Genomic DNA, 12,658 nt, shown 5'->3' with positions numbered 1-12,658 from the left:
CATCATAACATGCTTGGTTTCTCTCTAACAACTCTAAGTTCTCTAACAACTATGACCTCTTTGTGTTTTTATCTATTTTTTTTAAAGAGAGTCTTGCTATATAGTTCAGGATGGCATCATGCTCTTCTTACTTCAGCCTTCCAAGTTAAGAGATAAAAGATGTGTACCCCCATACCCAGCTGTTTGTGTGTGTGTGTTTGTGCCTATGACTTCAAATTAGCTCCTTCTGGGGCCAAATTGCACATTTACAAATCTTTCTGTTCTTCCTTTTGCTCTTGCTTCTCCTCCTCCTTCTTTTAAATTATGTTTTTTATTATTTTACATATTGATCCCAGTTCCCTCTCCCTCCTTCCCTCCCATCCCCCTCCCATCCCATTTCCCACCCACTCCACAGGGAGGTTGAGGCTTTCCAGGAGGGATCAGCAAAATCTGTCAAGTCATTTGGGGTAGGGCCCAGGCCCTCCCTCGTGTCCCTCCATGGGGCATGTGCTCCCAAAGTCCTTTTGTGCACCAGGGATACATCCTGGTTCCACTGTCAGAGGTCCCATAAACTGCCCAGGCCTTCTAACTGAGACCTATGTTCAGGGGTTCTGGGTCGGTCCTATGCTGATTTCCCAGCTATCAGTCTGGGGCCCATGAGCTCCCCCTTGTTCAGGTTAGCTGTCTCTGTGGGTTTCTGTAGCCTGGTATTGACCCCTTTTCTTATCACTCCTCCCTCTCTACAACTGGATTCCAGGAGTTCTGTTCATTGTTTAGCTGTAGGTGTCTGCTTCTGTTTCCATCCGCTACTAGATGAGGGCTCTATGATGGCATATAAGTTTGTTATCAATCTCATTATCAGGGAAGGGCATTTAAAGTAGACTTTCCACTTTTACTCACAGATTGTTAGTTGGGGTCATTCTTGTTGGTCTCTGGACATTTCCCTAGTGCCAATTTTCTCTTCAAATCTATAATGGCTCCCTCTACTAAGGTATCTCTCTTCTTGCTCTCCTCCATTCCTCCGTCGACTCAATCTTCCTGGTCCCTCATGTTCTTCTTTCCCCTCCTCTTCTCTCCTTCTCTTTCTCCTAACCCCCTCTCCACTCACTGCCCCCCACCATGCTCCCCATATGCTCAGGAGATCTTGTCTGTTTCCTCTTCTGTGGGGGCCCTTGTATGTCTCTCTTAGGGTTCTCCTTGTATCCTAGCTTCTCTGGCGGTGTGAATTGTAGGCTGGTGATCCTATGCTCCATGTTTAAAATCCATATATGAGTGAGTACATAGCATGTTCGTCTTTTTTTGTGACTGGGTTATTTCACTCAGGATGGTTTCTTCTAGTTCCATCCATTTGCTTTCAAATTTCAAGATTCCATCCACCCCCCTCCCCCGCTGAGTAGTACTGCATTGTGTAAATGTGCCACATCTTCTTTATCCATTCTTCAGGCATCTAGATTGCTTCCAGGTGCTAGCTATTACAAATAATGCTGCTAAGAACATAGGTGAACAGATGTCTTTGTTGTATGGATATGGATCATTTGGTTATAATCCTAAGAGTGGAATTGCTAGATCCTATGGTAGACTGATTCCCATGCTGATCTCCCAAATGGCTGTACAAGTTTGCACTCCCATCAGCAGTGAAGGAGTGTTCCCCTCTCTGCACATCCTCTCCAGCATAAATTGTCATTGGTGTTTCTGATTTCAGCCATCTGTCAGAAGATGGTATCTCAGAGTTTCCCTGATTTGCATTTCCCTGATGGCTAAGGATGTTGTTGCTCTTGGTTCTCACTGTAAGCCAGGATAAAAGCAACCCCAGCACCTGTACTATTTACTGAACACTATCTTATCTTGAAATGTTTTTCCATCACCTTAATTAACCTGTTGCTTTTGAATCAGCCTCACTCCAATTTTTAGGACATGGGGAAAATGTAGACAAATCCTTTTCCCAAATGTAGCATGAATGTCTTCGAGTCCAATTCCCAATAGGGTCTGTTGTGGAATATTAGTTGAAAATGTGTTACATTTGTTTACATCGTGGAACATTTGTTTAGGGATGCAAAGATGTGTTACATTATTTTTATGTTGCATTTGTTCAACTCTGTGAAGCTGTGTTAGTGTGCCTGCCTAAAATACTTGATTGGTCTGATAAAGAACTGAACAGACAATAGCCAGGCAAGGGGATAGGTGGGGTTGGCATGAAAGAGGATAAATAGGAGGAGAAATCTGAGAAAAGAAGATCAGGGAGCACAAGGAGAGGGAGAAGACTTCAGCCATTCAGCTACATAGCAAGCCACGGAGTGAGAAGTAAAGAGAAGTATATAGAAAGCCCAGAGGCAAAAGATGGGATAATTTAAGAAAACCTGGTTGCAAACAAGCCAAACTAAGGCTGGGCATTCATAAGAGAGAATAAATGACTGGTGCCTTGACATGACTAACTTTAGAGGATACATAGAGATGAAGGGATGGGATAAGATTTTCCAGATAAATGGAAGCCAAGAGAGAAGGAATAGTTTATTCGTATACAAAAGATATTATCCCAAAACAGTAATAGAAAAATTATATTCTAACGAAGAGGTTAGTTCATGAGGATGTTATAACAGTTATATGTGTGTAGGTACCTCAACTGGGTGATGTAAATAAATACTGGAAATACAGCTCTGAAGAAAGATATAGTAGTACAATAACAATATGAGACATCTATGTTCCTAGCAGTTGATGAAATAATCTTGGAAGAAAATCAATTATAAAAATTGAACTTAGGTAGCACATTTTTCCTAGTAGCAGTAGAATATTCTTTTTAAGACTATCTGGAACATTTTTTCAAGATAGCTGTTATGCCACAAGTTTTAGTAAACTTAAAAAGATTAAAATAATATAATATTTCACTTCTAGTGACAGTAATATGAAAAATATAAATAAGCAGTTACAGGAAAACTAAAAAATATCTCATATACACAATGCACAACTGAGTAACTGTAAGCATTATAGCCCAGATGGAAAGGCATCCTGGCAGTGAGGAACTAAGGCACAACACAAACTCATTGTAAGCATAGTATCTTACAGCTGTTCCAGGGAAAGGATTCCCCAATGCAAGTGTAACAACTCTATTCTGGCAGGGGAGGATTTCCCCAGCGAAGTTGTTACAGCTCTACTGAGGTTCAGTGAAATGTTACAACTCTGCTTAGACCCCTCTCTCCCCCATCCCCGGAGTGTAACAACTCTGCCTAGCTGGGGGAAGCATCCCCAGCAAAAGTGTTACAGTGTTGCTCTGCTTCACTCTGCCCCAGCTCCGGTGAAAGTTGTTACAGTGGGACTCTGGTCAGGTGAAAGTGTCACACCCCATAACAAACTCACTCAAGAGATTTATTGCGAAGGAAGAATTGAGGAGGGTGACTGCCTCCAGGTAAGAGGCAGTAGCAAACTGAGCAGGGCACAGAGCTTATACAGGGATTCGTTGGAGGGGGGATGGAGCTTTCCAGGGTGGCTTGGGATTGGTGGCTTTTTCTAGCCTGACTGGTAAAATTTTGTGCTCAGGGATTGGTGGGATTGTGTACTCAGGGAGTGGTGAAACTCTGCAGTCTGATTCTGGGGCAACCTCAGGGATTGGTGGGATTTCAAGCCCTGGTCCTGGGGCCAAGTCAGAGTCAGGGTGTTTTCTTATGGCTAAGTCTCAGGGGCAGGGTGTTTTTTTTCCTTGGCTCTTTTTACCCCACAGTAGGGAGTGACCAGGGAAGATACTTGAATACACCTGATGTTAACCTCTGGATTCTATATGCATGCACAGGTGTGTACATATGTACCCTCTGTTCTTTGACACTACTCCTGGGGTGATGTTACTAGAGCTCTACTCTAGATAGAGTTCATGGCAGACCTAAGTAAGGATGGGACTGAAGCCCAACTTGGTGAAGCGATGTGTTGTATTGGGGTAATTTACAGGAAGGAATATATGTGAGGGGTTACTTACAGGAACAGAAATACTCAAAGACAGTTGCATCATCAAGGCCCACCTCAGCATGGGTGGTGTGATAGCTCATGAACACTGTAAATCTGGAACACACTGCATGATTTGCAGCAGATAGCTCAACAGGAAGGAGTACCCCTTCTCCAGGCACAATAGTTGACCTTTGTCTCTTCCAGACATCCTATCTGGTCTGAACCTCTAAGAAGCTTGGCTGGTCTTTGCCCAGGCAGCATCTCCTGGACACTCTTGGAGAGGAAGGAGTCCCAATGAATATGGTCAGTTTCAGGGACTTCCTAAAACTTTTGAGTCATTTTTCCTGCGTTTTAATGAGTTTCCATGCAGAATGGTGGTTTGGATGAGGGTGGCCTCCATAGGCCCATATATTTGAATTCTTGATCTCCAGTTGGTGGAACTGTTTGGGAAGGATTAGGAGATGTGGTCTTGAAGGAAGTGTGTTGGGGGGTGGGGATGGAGAAGTGAGGGGGAGAGGGGATATTGAACTTTCAAAATTGCCATGCCCTTATGACCAGAGTACCGAGCTGGCGGAGGGTGTTGGCACTGAAGCACTTAACAGACCACCACAAGAAGTGATAGACGAAGCTGCTGCTTATTAGAGAATAATGGGCTTATATACCCAAGCCAGGGGATGGGCTAAGCATAGGAGGAAATCATGCTCCACCCACACCTGGGGTCAAGGTACCGGCACTGCACACCGGAAAGTTATGAGAACAACATTGTTTGATCAACCGTGAGAGCACCGGAGTTCTACAGCTGGATGGGGAGGAAGAGAGCTGTAAGGGACAAGTACTTAAATTTCCCAACACAAAATACTTATGCCATTCTCAGGGTACCCTCTGCCTCCTGGTTGCAGATTAAGATGTGAACTCTCAGCTGTTTGTGCTGACATGCCTTTGCGCCACTGTCATGGCCTCTGTCCCATTGAAACCACATACACAGTTGCCTTGGTCATGGTGCTTTGTCACAGCAATAGTAACAAAGACAGTAGGCTACAGTTACTAACTGAACTAGAATTATACTCCTGGTTTATACCAGAGAGTCAAAACATAAAACATATGTCAACACAACATATATGTACACTCATAGTCATATTATACCAGTCCAAACCCAGAAACGATCTGATGCACCTCAGTTGCTGAGTGGATAAGCAGTGGCTAAACCCATTGTGCTAATAAGTCTCTATGACAAATATCCATATCTGACAGAAATAATTCTAAAAGAGGAGATGTTCATTTAGGCTCATAATTTTGAGGTTATAGGCCATGGAGGGCTGGTCCCATTGTTCCTGGGCTATAGCGAGCCTGGGCATTGTGGCGTGGAGGGCATGGAGCAATGAAGGTAGTCCTAGCAAGGGGTCTAGGAAGAAGAGGGAAGACAGCCCCGAAGAATATCCTGCCCCAATGACCTATTTCTTCTATCCTAAAATTTCCAGAACTTCCTCCAAATAGCATCAACAACTGGGGACTAGGATTCAACCCATGAAACTTTTGGGGGCATTTTATATTCAGACCATAACACGATCACAATGGAACATCATTTTGTGTGAAAGGAATAAAGTATTGATTCACGCTGCAAGAGTGAAAACATTATGATAAATGATAGAAGCTGGGTAGAAAAGGCCACATAAAGAATGCAGAAAGGTATATCAGAACACAAAAGGAGTGATATACATATCCATGTGTAAGAAAAAAATGCCCAGTCTAGAACTCATTACAGCAGATTTAACTTATAATAATCCTGAACAGTTATCAATAGGAGACAGGATTTATGATGAATCTACTAAGAGTACCTTTTAGTGAATAAAGTGAGTATGTTGAGTATTTCCTGTGGGCATGGAAAAGGTTACTCAAGTATACAATTAAATGACAGAACCAATCTAGATCATAGACTTGGGTCACATTCATGAAAAGTACCTTGAGCATACCTGCTAAATAGTTTTGTGTAGGCAAGTATGTCTGATGCCTAATGACATAACGGAAGATTGTTTTGTGATTTCTTATATGGTACAATAGTAAAGAGAAGTTTAGCCTTTGTTCATCATTTGGCTCTTTGGTTACTCAATGTGGTTGTACTCACAAACCTATTTCATACACACATGGGAAATGATCAGGAAGTCAGTACAATTGTCTCAGCTTCCATGTTAAATCTCAGATGGCTCATTTGTTCCCCTTGGATTTGTCATTGGGAAAATAGTGTCTTCCTACAAAGGGTTTTTGTCTTTCTGTCCCAGTGAGCTGTTGTCTACATAGCAAGATTCCTCATCTATTAGTTTAAAGTGATTGCTTTAACCTAGAGTTTCAAAAGCTAATGCATAATAAAGTCCCTTGCTACCCTAAAAAACAAAGTTATGTTTAATTAATGATGCTGAAGCCAAGCTTCCATATGACTCCAGGGACTTCCTGGCATTGAGTCAACTGTTTCTTAGGCCCCCTAGCTCAACGCACCAGCCCCATGACTCTAAACCAACCTGCCCTCCTGATGACAAACACTAGAGGGGTCCTTCTTCAGATAATGCTAACAGCAAACTATTAGTCATTGAAGATGTCAAGTGGACAGATGATTGCATGATCAGAATTAAGAGACAAGGAGGAGATTGCTTTAAAAATGGAGTGCATTGTGATGACTCCCAAACCGAAGTTAGGCATCCTCCACTGTCTAGGGGAGCGCTGAAGCTCATGTGAGCACATTCCTCATCCAGCTCCCTGACTGACTGATGACTATACACACCTGGCACTGAGTGGCTAGGTGCCTGCTTTCTTGATGGGAATCACCTGAGGTAGGACATATTTGTTTCTTGAGCTCCAGGACATATGCCAGGAGCATACCAGTGTCCCTTGGCTGCCCAGATGTCCCTATTTCTTCCCTTAGCTCTTTGGCCACACCTCTTCCCTTTCTTCTCTCTCTTTGAAATAATATCTTTCTGAGATATTATTTCATTTTTAATTCCTTTTGTCTCATGTCTTTTCCTGTTCCGAGCTTTCCTATACTCACACCTCTAGAAGGGACAGCTTCCCTTGGTCCTCCAAGCTGTTGTCAGGGTTCTTGGACTGGCCTTTCTTCTTTTTCCTTTGGTATTGATAATTTAAATCAAACTGGGAAACTGAGCTTGTTAAAAATCGTTTATTATTCAGTAATAATGTTCAGCACTGAACAATGAAGATGGGAAAACTGGGCCGGGACAGTTGTTAAGAGCACATACTGCTCTTTCAGAGAATTCAAGTTTGGTTCCCAGCACCCTTGTTGAGCAGGTCATAACTGCTGCAACTCCTGCTCCAGGGGATGCAACATGTCTGGTTTCTGAGGCTCCTAAACTCAAATGTGGGCATGCATATCCACATAATAAAATTTAAGAAAAAATGAATTTAAAAATTGTTGTTAGCCCTGAACAGTTCAGTCACTTGAGACTGTTTTCGATTTCTGTATTTGAGCTGGCTGTGTCTACTAAGCAAGTTTGACAGTGACATGTGGCATGTAGTTAAAGCTGTTAACTACAGAACTGAGGGCATAGCCTTATTGACATCCAGGACCCAAGAATCAATGGCTGAGCCCTTACCACACTGAACATTAATCGAGACATATGATTAAGGTGCCACAGAGAAAATAGCTGGCTTGATTTTGCTTCCTAACTACCACTTTTCCTCATGCTGACAAATCTTTTGTTTGTTTGTTTTTGAGAGTAAATCTAAACCCTCTTATTCTCATACTGCAGGGCCCTGAAGCAATCTGAAGTGGATTCCTGGGCTACTTTTCTGTTTTGGTTACTGTCTGCCATCTTTTATATAGACCCAGGGAGTTCTATGTATATTTTTGTCTCACAGAGTTAATAATTCATATCTGTCACTTAACAGAAAAGAGGTGCATAAACAGAAGTTTTAATTATGTTTAAATATATGAGAGTACATTGATGAGGGTAGAGGGAATACATTCAAACCAAGTACATCAGTTTACCAGAAGCTTAACTCAATAAGACAGCTTTGTAAATAAAGGAAATACTCAATAACTGATATGTGTGTATACACACATATATAAATGTATATGTAACTGTATTAAAATATTATTTTGTGTTAATTCTAATTCTTTTGATGGGTAAGCTTGTTAATTAAGTAAAAGTTAATTGTTTAATTTACATGTGTGTATTTAATCAAATAATTAAAAGTGTGTGTGTGTGTGTGTGTGTGTGTGTGTGTGTGTGTGTTCATGTGTAGATGCCTGTGCATGTTTGGTTGGTTACGTGCATCTAGAGGCCAAAGGACAATTTGGGTGTTTGTAAACCACCATATGGGTGCTGGAAATTGAACATAGGTCCTCTGGAAGAGCAGCCAGTATAGCCACAGAGCTATCTCTGAAGCCCCTTGTGTTTTGTTTTTGACAGTGTCTTACTCTGGCCTGGAACTGGGCAAGTAAGCTATGCTGGCCGGCCAGTGGGCTCCAGGACCTGCCCATCTCTATCTATCCCTCTTTATGAACAGATTCCAGCTACTGAGCTCACGTGCTCAACTGACAGCCACATCTGCCCTCAAAGACAGTTTAAAATTTGAATGACTTTAAGCACACAAAGAAGTTGAAAGATTTGTCCACTATTACAATTCAGCCCACATTCAAGCATCAACATTATGCCTAACATAGGAGCTCATCTTTCCATTCATACAGCTCTGTGCTTGTGCACCGTGGGATTTGCCCTGCTGCATCATTTGAAAGTGCAGGATGACGATGACACTTGAACATTCATTCATTCCATAATCCTTAACTATCACCCCACACAAACAAACATGTTCTCCTGTATTGCCTCAGCCCCTCTGCTACCCTAAGACAGTTATCAACAATTGAAACGATATAGTACTGAGTCTTTCACCTTGTGTTTGCATATGAGTGTGGGCAGATATGTGTCACAGCACATGTGTGGAATTCAGAGGACAGTGTAAGGGAGTCAGTTCTCTTCTTCCACCGTGGGGGTGGGGCATGGTCCCAGGGATGAAACTCAGGTCACCAGGCTTGGTAGCAAGTACCTTTACCTGCTGAGACATCTTGACAGCAGTTGAGTTGTTTTTGAACAGGTGGGATATGAAGCCATCTGGAGCACAGGTTCATTGTTCTTCAAGACGGTGTTCAACTCTGAGCAATTCCTACGCAGAGTTATTGTTGTAATAGCAGAAAATTCTATTATACTTCTGGTGAAGCTAGCAATCCAGGCTCAAAGTGAAAACAAGGTTGGCCATTTTCCTGGAGGCCATTTTTCTTAGCTTACAGGTGGCTCCCTGCTTTCTCAGAGTGTTCCTCCCACCTAGATGTGACTTTTTTTTTTCTTTTTCTTTTTTTCCCTTGCTGTGAGCAGCCTCCCTCTGGCCTGCAGTTTTAGGGTGAATATTAAACACTAGGATGTCATGGGTGAGAGGCAGTGTGCTTTGCTGTTTGGTGTTTGTCCTGGTGCACAGGGATGGGCACCCTGAGAGCTGACCTCAGCTGCTGTGTGGAGTTCCTATAACTCTCCCTCCCACTGAGAGGGCCTGTTCTAATCTTTGTCAATTGATTGCACAGCAAGAATCTCCGTGGCTGTGGTAAACTTACTGAGCTTTTGCTGCTTTCTAAAACCCAACCAAGGGGTGAGAGTGGGGTGTTGAAGCCTCCCACTAACCAAACAAGGCACCTCCCTTGACCAACACCATAGCGTATCTAATTGGAGAAGGAGAAAGAGGAGGGAACTGGGGCAAAATCAGGTCCCATCAAAGTGGGTTTCATTCAGCTTCTGTGCCCTTTGCTCTTCTTCCTTCTGCTTGTGCCAAGTGCCTGTTAGCATAGGGACTTCAAACTGTTTGGAAGCTCATACTTGTTTATACAGATTGGCTTGTGTGTGCCCCCCCCCCCGTTTGTCTCTCTTTTCTTCCCATCAAGGATAGACACTGAGGGCCAGTTACTATGCATAATGCCTTTTATTTGGTTCCAAGAAAAGAAGAGTCACACGAGTTATTTTTCTCTTGGGTAAGAGTTAATTAACTTCGCCCTTCATCCCTATAGTAGTGCTTGGATCTAAAAGAAAGCCTTTCATGTTGTATTCGGTAATTGTTTGTTTTAAATTTGACCTATAGCTTGCACAAATCAGTGATGGATGATATTTCGGGCATTAGGCACAACAAAAATAGAAACTTTGATTTTATTTCTTAAAGGTTTCCCCCTGAGACTCTCTAAACGACTTCAAGGAAGCACCCTGCAGGATGAAAGGTTTATTACACACAACATTTCTATACAAGGTTCATGCTGCAAAGCCTCTAGATTCTTGGAGGTCTTGCTGTTTCCTGGCATTGCTGAAGTTTCATTTTGGCTGTATTCCCACAGTTTATGCTTAATTTTTATTGCTCTCCATGCCTTTTTAATTTCTGGTGGGCAAGTGAACACGTTAGCGCACATGTGCACAGACACAAGCAAAGATGTCATTTAAAGTGAAACAGAAGCAATGAATTAGGATTGTGGTTTTCGTGTGCCTAGTCCAGCACTCCTGACTTTTCCTTCTAATGTTTGTAGACTACACAGTGTACATGCATCTGCTTAAATCTTTCTCTTTATCTCTCAGGTAATTAATTCACTCTTGGGATTTTTCTCTATCTCTGGTCAGAAACATTTCTCACGTGAATCTCTCTCAGTAGTGAGATAACACTGAGCTCAGAAAAAGGCATCATAATAAAGATAATGTTGATGATTAATGATGGTGTAGTAATGGTCAGGGAGATCATTTTTAAATAGGTAAGCAGAGATTTATGATAAGATTTCAATCTGGGGTAGCCAAGGGGCATTGAGGGTCTTAATGGATCTTGTTTTTTTGTTTTTCTTTGTTCTTTTTTTCTGTACAGCGATGAGAAACCACAGTGCTGTCCGAGAATTTGTTCTCCTTGGACTATCCACCAACCCCTATGTTTGGCCTATACTCTTTGCTGTGTTCCTTCTGGTTTATCTCCTCACTCTGGTGGGAAACTCCTTGATGCTGCTCGTGATTGCAGCTGACTCGCACCTTCACACCCCTATGTATTTCTTCTTGAGACAACTGTCTTTCCTAGACCTGTGTCACTCATCTGTCACAGCCCCCAAGATGCTGGAGAACCTACTTTCTGAGGACAAAACCATCCTTGTTGAAAGTTGCTTGGTTCAGGCCTTTTTTGTCTTTGCCACTGGTGGCACTGAGGCCTGTCTACTTGCTGCGATGGCCTATGACCGATATATTGCCATCAGCTCACCTTTGCTCTATAGCCAGGTGATGAGCAACCAGCTCTGTGTGGGGCTGGTATGGATCTCCTGGGGTCTAGCCTTTGTTGATGCTCTCCTCAATATCCTTCTGGCTGTCGGTTTAGATTTCTGTGAGGACCAAACTATTCCTCACTTCAGCTGTGAGCTGTCTTCTCTCTTCCCTCTGTCCTGCTCTGATACCTCCACCAACTTCATACTCCTGCTGTGCTCCTCGGTCATGCACTTCTTTGGAACCCTTGTTATGATTGTCTGCTCCTATGCCCGCATTGTCTCCACTGTCCTGAGGGTCAACTCCACCACAGGCAGAAGCAAAGCCTTCTCCACCTGCGTGTCCCATCTCACCACTGTGATCTTGTTCTATGGCTCAGGTTTCATCAGCTATCTGTTGCCATCTTCAGGGTCCCCTGTGGAAATGGTCTTCTCTTTGCAATACAGTCTGATCACTCCCATGCTGAACCCCCTCATCTACAGCCTGAAGAACAAGGAGGTGAAGGCAGCTGTGAGAAGAACGATCAGAAAGCATCTTTGACATGGAATTGTGGTGACATGTGATCAGACTTGAAAGAGAGATTTGGTTGTCAGTGGTGGAAGGTGCCACTGGGGACATGCATCCTGCCCTTTTAGGAATATTTGTGAAGAACAGAGAACTCTTAGGATGATGAGTCACATACAGAGAAGGACAACTGGACCAGCGGACCCTCTTTTCCAGGAGATCATCTTATGGAAATGTTTTTCTTATTGGCATAAATAGCTATTGCTATTGGCAGCTCACTACTTCAAGTTAAAAAACAAATTATATCCCAAGTTTTCAGGAAATCTGACGCTTGAGAATTAGATGAACATCATAAGGTGGGGGTGACCCCGGAGTCCAGTAGGGGTTGACAATTCTGTCTTTTATTTTTCTCAGCTAGAAGAATAAATTTAGTTTGGGTGTAGTGGTTTGTCTTTTAAAACCAATTTAAACAAATGTATGTCATTTATAGAGACACACTTTTACCTGTATTTGAGTGGATTCATACCATGTGATATATTTTTTTGGTGGTTTTTTTTTTTTCTTGGCTTGCCATCCTTATCATATCTTTACCTATCTCTTCTCCTCTGAGCACTCCTGTGCTAACCATAGAGTAGATATCTTTCTTAGTTTATAGCCAAATATCTGTACATGTGTGTATGTAAATACATATGCATATAGGAGACTATCCACCTCTATTTAGAAAATATAGTCACATACATGGCCAATGACTTAGCTCTAATTGATTGAAAGTTTGTGGGGTTTTTTATAAATCTAAAACTTCATCTTGTGACTGTGCCATAACTTCTCAAACAATTCCTCCATTTGAGCTCCCTTAGCCTTCAGTCTTAAAAGACAACAAGGTTGTGATAAACATTTTTAGCATATACCACGAAAGTGGAATGTTTTTATTTCTCTTGGATTGACTCCCAGAAATAAGATTATGAACTGCATATTCA

The 12,658-nt window shown here is 42.4% G+C and overlaps 1 protein-coding gene across 1 annotated transcript; it reads left to right on the top strand.

The window, feature by feature from the left end:
* The first annotated feature begins 10,741 nt into the window (after window positions 1-10,741).
* On the top strand, window positions 10,742-11,717 carry LOC127225581 (olfactory receptor 8S1). Its single transcript, XM_051189076.1, has one exon. It carries the CDS (start codon window positions 10,752-10,754, stop codon window positions 11,715-11,717), a length of 966 nt encoding a protein of 321 aa, XP_051045033.1. The 5' UTR covers window positions 10,742-10,751.
* Window positions 11,718-12,658: the final 941 nt, after the last annotated feature.

The sequence above is a fragment of the Phodopus roborovskii genome, unplaced genomic scaffold (genome assembly GCF_943737965.1).
Source record: "Phodopus roborovskii unplaced genomic scaffold, PHOROB, whole genome shotgun sequence".
In the NCBI taxonomy this organism is placed as follows: Eukaryota; Metazoa; Chordata; class Mammalia; order Rodentia; family Cricetidae; genus Phodopus; species Phodopus roborovskii.
Note: the sequence above shows the minus strand (reverse complement) of the source record. Positions and strands in the feature narration are given on the sequence as shown.